The sequence below is a fragment of the Brassica oleracea genome, chromosome C8 (genome assembly GCF_000695525.1).
Source record: "Brassica oleracea var. oleracea cultivar TO1000 chromosome C8, BOL, whole genome shotgun sequence".
Classification (NCBI taxonomy): Eukaryota; Viridiplantae; Streptophyta; class Magnoliopsida; order Brassicales; family Brassicaceae; genus Brassica; species Brassica oleracea.
The window spans coordinates 20596446-20607544 of NC_027755.1; the positions used below are offsets into that span (position 1 = coordinate 20596446).

The 11099-nt window shown below is 37.2% G+C and overlaps 1 protein-coding gene and 1 pseudogene across 1 annotated transcript; both read right to left on the minus strand.

Annotated features, from left to right (window-relative positions):
• Window positions 1-1088: 1088 nt before the first annotated feature.
• LOC106308901 lies at window positions 1089-4575 on the minus strand. Its single transcript, XM_013746005.1, has 4 exons — window positions 3240-4575; window positions 2970-3098; window positions 2810-2891; window positions 1089-2697 (listed from the first exon to the last, which is right to left on the minus strand). The coding sequence occupies exons 1-4, from the start codon at window positions 4573-4575 to the stop codon at window positions 1089-1091; spliced, it is 3156 nt and encodes a 1051-aa protein (XP_013601459.1).
• A 1283-nt stretch (window positions 4576-5858) lies between these two features.
• LOC106308902 lies at window positions 5859-10774 on the minus strand (annotated as a pseudogene).
• Between the last annotated feature and the right edge of the window lie 325 nt (window positions 10775-11099).

The window sequence follows — 11099 nt, forward strand, 5'->3', positions numbered from 1 at the left end:
AATATAATATGTCCAATCTTCAAAACCTAATTATTTATAAAGCAAATATAGACATTATAAGAGATTAATAATTATTATAGATACTACAATATTTTTAAAGGAATATGAAATCACTATATCAGTTTTTATAAATTGTTTTCTATTCATTATTTTATGTAGTATATAAATATAAAAATAATTGATCAAATATTATTACACTTTCTATAATTTTTGAGGTTCTACATGGAACGATAACATGATCACCCGCTACTATGATGCACTGCGTCAAGTTCAGTTCGATCAAGGCAAGATCAAAAGGATTGCAGAAATCATGAACATACCGGAGAGCGAGGTCCAGCGCGAATCAAATAAACTCAACAAGGTAGCAAGAAGAACAAAAAGAAAGGGTAAGTGGGGTTGTATTTGTGGTTTAATTATATTGACTACCGAGTGTGATATTATACTTTGATCATCTTTGTAAATAGCTGCTTATAATGTGACTACCGAGTGTGATCATCTTTGTAAATAGCTGCTTATAATGACTCTGGTTGGTTGGTTGTGACACAATAAGGAACATATGAATTATAATTTATATCTATTTCTTATTCTATTGTTTTCAGTTAACTCGTATAGTAAAAATATTCCGAAATTCATGTGATCTTATATATATGCCAAATAAGGTCCATATAAGCAAAAACGTGTTAAAATCTTATATGCTAAGAGATTATGTTAGATTTATGTAATCCTGTGAGAATAATATTAAATTATTAATGAGAAGAATCGGTCCACGCCAATATATATTAAAAAAAAAATATAATCCGAGGCGATGTAACAAAGATTATCTAAAGATTGTGACTGATTTAGGGAAAATTTGTACCATGGATGAGATTATGATGCAACACCAACAATCTGAACTGAGAAATGGCTATGCCGCTAGACATTACAGCTAGGTTCCAAGCACCCATATCTGTTTATTGAAGCATTCCGGCACCGTTTGGTCCATCTCCAATAGCTAAAGCTGTCTTCCTTTTTTTTTTTGTCAACCTTTCAATTTCATTAAGTAAATTTGAGTTTACAGTGGCTGAGTAACAAGGCCAGGAGATTACATATTATTGATTATTTGTCCTGGCATTTTTAGCTAAGCTATCAACTACATTAATAAATATTCGAGGAACATTGTTGAAGGCGTAATGGTTTTTCATAGCAACCACTTTGATGTCATGGATCGTGGAGCTAGCTTCTGATATGTAATCTTCTATATGCTGCTTATCTTCCATAGAACACTCCAGCTGCTGTACAAGCTTCAAACAGTCCCCAACGAAAGTCACATTTTTGTAACAGAGTCGATGTAGTTGACAGACAGCTTTCCACATTGCCACTGCTTCTGCTACTAGAGGGGTGCCAGTAGCATCCATTGTAGAACTCCCTTGTAATCTAAGAGTGCCTTCTTTGCTATATAAGGACCACCCAATACCAATCTTCTCAGATGGTGATTTCCAAGAGGCGTCTACAATGCAATAGAGCTGCACTTCATGTGGCAGAGCATCCTGGATAGTCTCTGGCGCTGGTCTGGAGACCCTTTGCAACACCATTTCATTTTGCGCTTTGGCCTCCGTCCATATTCTAATATCCGTAACTGCCGCATGAATAACTCGGATGATATGATCTCTTTTGTTTTCAAATACTAGTTTATTCCGCATCTTCCATATTCTCCAACCAAAAATCAAAGCAAACATGCATTTTTGATCTTCTCTAGGACCGTTGAGAATATAGAATAAGAGGTCAATGACAGTACTACGACGACAGAAGTGATTCCCAAGATCATTAAGTGCCATAGACCATATTTCCCAAGCAACTCTACACTGCAGTATCATATGATCTACAGTTTCTATCTCTTCTCCGCACAACTGACAAATGTTATTAATCTTGCATCCCCTTATTCTTAAATTTTCCACCACAGGGAGGCCATTATGGAGAATTTTCCACCAGAAAATCATGATTTTTGGTGGTAAATTAATTCTCCATAACTTGGTCAACATACTGTTGCGGAGTTGGGAGTGAGGAGTATTCGTCACCTGATATTGTTGCTCAGCCATATCAAGAGATCTCTGTACATGGTAGCCTGTTTTAACTGTGTAAATTCCCCTAGAGCCAAACTTCCATCGAATTTTATCCTGACCACCCATCGTACTTGGTCTTATGCTTAGGATTCTTAACACGTCTTCAGGGTTAACCAGATCTTGCAATTTTGCAAGGTCCCAAGCATTGGTACCTGAAATGAAAAGATCTTTAACCACTAGATCAGGATATAAGATAGCTCCTGAGCCCCTAGGAGTTAGGTTAGTTTCACCAGGAAGCCAAATATCCTTCCAAACTCTTATGGATTCACCATTTCCTACAATCCAACTTATACCACTTCTAATTAACGGTTGAGTTTGGATGATGCTTCTCCAAGCATAGCTTGAAGTCTGATAACTTATGGCTTCGAGGAAACTAGATTTTCTAAAATATTTTGCCTTGAAAACCCGGGCCATAAGGGAAGAAGGATTGTTGATCAAACGCCAGGCTTCCTTAGCAAGCAGTGCTTTATTAAACGCAAGCATATCTCTCAACCCTAATCCTCCTTCTTGTTTAGATAACGTTAGCTTATCCCAAGCAATCCAGGGTATTGCTTTTCTATCCAGATTGGCTAACCACCAGAATTTCCTCAGTGATATCCTGCAACATACTTTTAGGAAGAAGAAAGCACGACATAATATATGCAGGCAGCGCTGTGATAACAACCTTAAGAAGGACATCTTTACCAGCAGGAGATAAAAATTTTGAGTACCAGCTTTCCAGTTTATTATTGATTCGCTGGGTTATATACTGAAAAACCTCTCTTCGGTTCTTGCCTATGTACTCTGGTAAGCCTAAATATTTACCAAATCCTCCTATCTTAACTATACCAAGTTCTTTTATAATCTGATCTTGAAGATGTTTAGATGTACCTTTGCTGAATGAAATTGCGGACTTGGAATAGTTAACTTCTTGGCCTGAGGCTTTTTGATATGTGTTTAAGATGCATCTCAGGTTAGCAGCTTCTTCTTCTGTTGCTTTGGAGAACAAAAGTGAGTCGTCTGCGAAAAGCAAGTGTGAGATAGGAGGACCATATCTTGAGGATCTGAATCCATGAATCTTCTGCTGTTGAATATTTTGCTTGATCAGTCATGAAAGCCCTTCTGTACATAAGATATATAAGTAAGGTGAAATGGGATCACCTTGTCGAAGCCCTCTTTGCGGTGTGATTATTCTTGATCGCTCTCCATTGATTAACACCGTATAAGAAACCGTTGTGATGCACTTCATGATCCAGTCTCTCCACTTCTGACAGAATCCCATTTTATCCATCACTGCATTGACAAAGCTCCATTCAACCTTATCAAATGCTTTAGCAATGTCTAGTTTAAGAGCCATGAATTTATGCTTTAAGTTTTTTGTATTGCGGGAATGCATTAACTCATGGGCTATGAGGACATTGTCTGTTATAAGTCTCCTAGGGATGAAGGCAGACTGGTTCTCAGTGATAATTTTATCCAACAACGGTTTTAGGCGCTCAGCTAAGATTTTTGAGATAACTTTGTAAGCGACATTAGCTAAGCTTATAGGTCTGTAGTCTTTTATGGTGGAAGGGTTTTCTATTTTAGGGATCAGGCAGATGTGGGTTTGATTAACTTTGGGATCTAGGTAATTATGCTCAAAGAAAATATTGACAAAAGCGATGACACCTGGTTTGATGGTTTCCCAATGCTGGCGGTAAAAAGCTGCAGACATACCATCAGGGCCAGGCGACTTGTCGGGATTCATTGCGAAAATAGCCTCCTTGATTTCCTTCTCCATGATTGGCTGAGTGAGCTTGGCATTCATCTCATCTGTTACGGAGCAAGGAATTCCTTCCATTAGATGAGTATTAAGTATGCTTCCAGTAGTGGTATATAAAGACTTGAAATAACTCTCAATATGCTTAAAAATATCTTTAGCTTCTGTGATGATCTTCCCTTTCTCATCCTGGATATAACTAATACGGTTGTAGTTACGCCTCTGCTTCGCTTTAGCATGGAAGAATTTAGTATTCCTATCACCAGCCTGCAACCAGAGAACTCGACTCTTCATTCTCCAAAATTCTTCCTCTAATCTGTATTGCAGTTGAAGCTGAGCTTTGAGGCTGCTAAGATGAGCATAGTCGATACACGGTGAATCATAAATCTTTTGAATCTCAGATTTTAGCTTAGAGATGATCTTCCCTGAGTTTGTATTGTTTTTGCTACGCCAATGAGAGAGGGCATTGCGGCATTTTTTAATAATTGAACAGATATCACCTTCAGTCAGGTTTGAACAGTCTTGGCTCCATATCTGTTCGATGACTTGTTTAACTTCAGGGAATAGTCGCCATCTTGTATCATATCTGAAAGTTCTTGGTTTTTTCCAGCTAGAGCTCATCGTGTCCAGGAGCAAAGGTCTATGATCAGAGCCTATCCAGGGAAGAAGGCTAACAGTAGCTGCTGGAAACATATCAAGCCAATCACAGTTCGCTAATGCTCTATCAATTCTAGTCATTATAGAATACCTAGATCTTTTACCCACCCAAGTAAACTTCCCACCAATAGTTTTAACGTCATGAATCCCCAAGACCGAAGTCATTTGATTGGAAAGATTAAACGAAGCAACAGACCTAGTAACCCCTCCTTGTTTTTCCTTTCTTCCCTTGATATCATTGAAATCTCCAATTAATATTCTTGGCTTGTTATGAAGAAACCATGCAGATTCAGATCGCATCATGTCATACCATTGTTCCCTGCGTAATTTACCAACCGGATTGCCATAAATATAAGACAACCAAAAGGTATTATTATCTCCTTCAACTGTCATATGAGTGCAGTACAACTTAGGGTTATCCAAAAAACTGATTTTAACCCTATCATCCCAAAAAAAAGCTGCTCCCCCACTACTACCCGAAGCTGAAACAACAAAAGAGTTCTTGTACCCAAGATCCTTAGCTAAGCTATTTACAACACTATCAACATTCTTTGTTTCCACGAGAAGCATAGCTTCCGGCTTAAAGGACTTTTTGATGTCCTTGTCAAGGAGCTTCTCAAACCTTGACAATTCCAATGTAAAATCCTCATGGCTGCTGTGACGGTTTGAGGAGAACCGTCAAACCATGGTCTGATTGTTCTGTCTCAAGTCTTTTTGATGAAGTTGATGCTTCACCTTCAGTATCTTCCATAGTCTTCCTTTTAACTCCATGATCTTGCTGAGAAGCAGTTGGATCAGCTAGTAGAGTTGGCTGATTTGGATTAATTCCCGATCCTTGCTGATAGCTTCTTTGAGCCTCCATAGCATTTATCTGAGTGTGTTCAGCTTGTCCCTGAAGCGCTGTACCCGAAGACTCCCCAACCTCCCTTGTAGTGATATATTCCTGTAGGGCAGCAGAGCGTTGTTGAACCGAAGCATATGGATTCGTACTAATATCCATCAGCTCATACTGTCTATGCTGCATCTGGGAAGCTTCATTACACATCTCATACTCATGTCTAAGACTTCCACAGAGAGTGCAGAATTTTTGAAGTCCCATGTATCTGAAGTCAAGCTCAACTGGAGGCTGACCCTTTATTATCTCCACCATCCTTGTAAGTGTGATAACGTCATCAACATCAAACAATATTTTTAACCAAACTTTTGCCTCTCTGTTATTTGTTGGTTCGACGATGGAAATTTCATCGACGTATCCCAGCTTCGATCCAATGTTTCTGACGATTCCTGGTCTTGGGTATATGTTAGGAAGTTTGTCGATCCTAACCTTAAAAGGAACTTGCTTCAGAAACATCGGGCTGTCCTTGTTAATCCACCGGTCCAGGGCTACGATCCATCCCCGATACGTGTACGGTTGTTTCTCCAAAACCATAAAGACGATGTTCCGTATCGAAATAGAAGTTCACCGTACCGTCATCGTTCACTTGACCTTCTACCTTTCCTTCAAGCTGCTGCCAGGTTCTAGGTAGAGCAACCTTAATTCCAGCCGGGTTCTGATGAAAAGGGTTTAGACCCATGGCCACCAAGCATAAGCGATGATCCTTCTTGAATCCCCTTGCTGATCTTCTGATTGCATGTCGAAATTCTTGATTTTTCAATGAGAAATCAAGAGTTGGTGATTGATCTCCAAGAGAAATCTAGAATCGCCTCGCGAAAGTAGAGAGAGAAAAAGAAAAGGCTTTTAGTTGCTAAAGCTGTCTTCCTAGTTAACCTAATTAAGAAAATACAACTCTTGTATTAATTAAATCGAAACCGGTATATACTAAAACTACAACATCCAAAATAATCATCAACCAAAGCCGAACTATTAAAAGCAAATCATGTCTTCCTAGGTCGACAATTAAAAGTAAAAGATCCGCCGGAAAAAAATATACTCGTCGTTTTCGTCTTTCTCTGGGTCTCCAGCTTTAAGATCGCTCCATTCCTCTTACCGGAATATTCCATTACCGTCGTGGAAAAACATACCTTTATTAGGAAAGAAAATGACCACGCAATATCACTATTTTTGCCCATGCTTTTTTTTTTTTTTTTGTCACAAAAATGTATATATGGCTTCTTAATGAAAATGAGACAAAATAACGTCAAACGAAAGAGCCTCGAACAAGTATGTGTCAAAATGAACTAATCATGACAGGGTTAGCCCAGCCTCTTATATATCAAAACTTTCTAGCTCTAATCTTGAGTTTTATAACATGGCTAACAATATGGGCTCGAGATAATTTAAAATAAAGAACCCAAACCGAATACATGATCTGTTGAAGAATAAAAAAAGAAATGAATTGTTGTATGTCACTATTATGACTTTATTAGTTTAGGCTAAGTAAAGAAAAATCTCTTCCTTGCTCCTCAAGTCTGGTGATAAGGTCACTGTTATTTGCGATCAAGCACTTAAGCTCTCTCGCCTTCTTCAACTGCTTTATCTCTACTATGGTGGTAGCATAACCGGAATATGGATCTTCTAACATGACATCATTTGGAAGCTTCCTGAAACCATTGGCAAAGCTAATGTATCTACAATATAAACGAGTCTACAACAAATGGTCTTCACAGTGAATTCGTTCACGGGAATGAAAAGTGTTTCAAAGGCTTAAAAAGCTTTTATCCAATGACATTGCCTTCATCTGTTGGAAGTCTGTCTTCATTGCCCAACCTTGACCTAAGCAATGACGAATATACTTCAAGAGTCAAGAACTGCTCTTTTGAAGAACCCAACACTTACAGATGACATCTATATATCAAATGATATATGCATTTGAATTTTATATGTACGTGCATCTCTGCATGCTCAATTGCGGGAAAAATGCCAATTTCGACCCCAACAATTTCGGCCGTGCCAAATACGATCCAAACAATTGATCAGTGCCAAATACGACCTCAACTCAATTACAATCCAAAAAAACTACTCGAACTTCTTCAAACGTGCCTAAATCTATATTGACTCTAACAGAAGTTAGTCAACCGTTAACGAGACAAAACGTAACCGTTTTGATATACGAGGAAAAGTGCCAATTTCGACCCCAACACTCTCAGTCGTGCCAAATAGGACCCGAACAAGTGGTCAGTGCCAAATAGGACCCGGACAAAACGACCTCAACTCAATTATAAGTTAAGAAAAACTATCCAAACTTCTTAAAACATGCTTTAATCTACATTGACTCTAACAGAAGTTAGTCAACCTATAACAACATAAGACGACGTCGTTTTGATATATATATTTTTTTCAAAAATATGTTCATTCCGGGACTCAAACCCGTGCTGGGATGCCCTTTTAAAGGGGCACACTAACAACTAGACTAAAGTAATTTTTCGAAATATTATTACAAGTTGAAATTATATAAACTACTATTTTTCTTCATCTTATCCAATTTAAAACTTTGGTGATTGTTTTTATATATTTAGTTATCGTTTAATATGTCTAATATTTTTTACAAGATATCTTAGCGAAAGAAAGGTAAAAAGCCTCTTAACATTTTTGAACAAAATATCAAAAATATATAATATTTAACTTTAAGAAATAAATAAAATTCCACTTAATTTTAAAAATTAAAATAATTTATATAAGAAAAGTTTATAAATAAATTCAAAGTTTTAAGTATATTTAAGATCGTATAATTATAAGTATTTTATTATTTGTCTTCTAGTAAAATATAAGTTTATTAAAAATCTGATAAATAAAAAACATATTAATGTATTTATATAAATCAGAAAAAATTATCACCGAAATTTTAAATTGGATAAGATGAAAAAGAATAGTAATTTATATAATTTCGAATTTGTAATAATATTTCAAAAATTTACTTTTATCTAGTTGTTAGTGAGCCCCTTTAAAAGGGTATCTCAACACGGTTTGAGTCCCAGAATGAACATATATATATATATATATATATATATCAAAACGGCGTCAGGTTGACTAATTTCTATTAGAGTCAATGTAGATTTATGCACGTTTTAAGAAGTTCATGTAGTTTTTCTTAAATTATAATTACGTTGAGGTCGGTTTTGGCACTGACCATTTGTTTGGGTCCTATTTGGCACGACTGAGAGTGTTGGGGTCGAAATTGGCACTTTTCCTCGTATATCAAAACGACGTCGTTTTATCTTGTTAACGGTTGACTAACTTATGTTAGAGTCAATATAGATTTAGGCATGATTTAAGAAGTTTGAGTAGTTTTTTCGAATTATAATTGAGTTAAGATCGTATTTGGCACTGATCAATTGTTTGGGTCGTATTTGGCACGACCAAAATTGTTGGGGTCGAAATTGACACTTTTTCCGCTCAATTGCACAACATTTTGTATCATGTGATATATGTATTGGAAATCTATATGTGCTATAGATGTGAACAAATGAAACCTTTATTTTATATGACAAAAGATGAACATGTTACCAAATATGTCTCTAAACTCTCCTCTTTTACTCTATTTAACCATTTGAATTGTAATGAAAAAACCTACTTTGATTCCCAGCTACCTCTTGCTCTCACTCAATGAATAATACACCAGAACCAACCCAACTATTTTAAAAGGACAAAAGACATTATTATCCGTTCCTTTTCTATGTTCTTGTTCTCTTTGGAACAATGTTGTGGCAAACGTAATTAGTACTTTCTTCTCTTACCATCTCTACTTGTCAGGTGTACGGGATATGAATCTTTGCCTGAACGTACGGAAAATGAAGAACCATTAAAACTTAAAAACCAGAGAACCATGACTACAAACCTATGCCATGTGTCTTTCTTTTCCAAACAACAAAAATATCAGTAACTGTCTTCCTCTATGAACACTTTCACTTTTAAAAAGGTATGAATCTTTAATTAGGTCAAATAGAATATATATGTATGGTGAATTTTATTCATACAACAAAAACATTATTATGCAAGCTCTTTTTCTTTCATGCTCTCAACACATCAAATGTTGTTGTAATTAAATAAGTATAAGCTTTTAATTAGATATGAGAGATCAAACTTTGAAAATAAGTAACTTTTCTCCGAGCCATAAAATTCCGGTAAAAGAAATCTAGAGACTTTGTTAGGGGGTCATATTGTACCAGACCGCGGGAATAGCAATGTGAGAGCATGATTTTCTTGTTCTTGCATACCGCCACGGGTGTGGATGGCTCAACCAAATCCTTCTGGCTCCATTTAAACTGATCGCGGATCTCAGTTCGATGAGAAGGGCAAGAAAGGAGATCTATATTGAAAAAATCTTCTCCCAAGTGCCTTCTGATGGTTTCAACCTCCAAATATCCTGGATCTGTTGGAATTGTGGGAGCCCATGTCCAACTCTATATTGTCCGATTAGTATGATATTGTCCACTTTGGGCCTTAGGCAAGCTCGCATGGTTTTACTTTTTGTTTCCTTCCCAAAAAGATCTCGTACTATTAGAGTTGGACAGCTCTTTATATATTAGACTCTCTTTGTCTAATTCTCCAATGTGAGACTTAGTTTGTTATATCACATTCTCCCCTTCAAACTAAGGATCACATTCAACTCGTGTCCCACAACTGACTTCCAGGATATTTTGACTTGATCTCTGCCACACACTACTCGAAGGGTATTTTTGGTCTTCTTGTAGATTTCTCGTCAACCTAGCTCTGATATCAATTGTTGGAATTGTGTGAGCCCATGTCCAACTCTATATTGTCCGATTAGTACGATATTGTCCACTTTGGGCCTTAGGCAAGCCCACATGGTTTTACTTTTGGTTTCCTTCCCAAAAGGTCTCGTACTATTAGAGTTGGACAGCTTTTTATATATTAGATTCTCCTGGTTTAATTCTCCAATGTGGGACTTAGTTTGTTATATCACAGGATCTTGGTGACGTGCTCCCTTTTCGACATACACAAATGATTATCCAGAGTGCACATGTCAATATGGCTAGGATCTGAACTAGCAATAGCTGGAATGATCTTCCGCAGCAACCTGAATGTTTCTGTTTGGATATCAAAATCCACCACTTCGATTCTGCCCTCATGTAGTTCCGTGAGCCAATACACCGATCCATTTGCATAGGCTGGCTTTTGAGTAGGAAATATACGGTAGCTTGGAGTGCAAGTCAAGTATCTCCAAGTGTTTGCCTTAAAGTCGAAAACCTCACACTTGGTAACTCCCTCGTTTGGACATGAACCCGATTCCAGGCAGAATGTTCTAAAACCAACGTTTGTGTCTGGGTGAGGAATATACTCTAGAGACCCCTTTAGGTAATCTTCTTCGCCGATGACCATGACTTTCACGTGGGATTCCTTGGCGATCTTCAAGTGTCTCTCTGCGAAAGAGAGAGACTCAACTGTCACTCTCCATTGTTTTGAGAGCGACCTGAGTCGGATTAGCACTTTTACTGGAAGTCGCAAGAAAATTTCCTCTATCACGTCGTTTGGTAATGATGATGGAGCAATCAGTGGCTTCTCGTTTCTTCTCTTCTTTTTCTTATTAATCTTCTTATTTTTCTTCTCTTTCTCTGTGATGATGATGCAATCACCACTCGGTTCTCTGTTGCCTCTATTGTTAATAATGACATTTGCTGCTAATTCTCTTTTGATATTTCATCCT

Coding starts and splice junctions, on each gene's coding strand:
- LOC106308901 (XM_013746005.1), bottom strand. CDS start 4,575: ATGACTAGAATTGATAGAGCATTAGCGAACTGTGATTGGCTTGATATG. Junction 2,892..2,969: donor CGCAATTTCATTCAGCAAAG/GTACATCTAAAC, acceptor GTAAATATTTAG/GCTTACCAGAGTACATAGGC. Junction 2,698..2,809: donor AATAATAAACTGGAAAGCTG/GTACTCAAAATT, acceptor AGTATGTTGCAG/GATATCACTGAGGAAATTCT.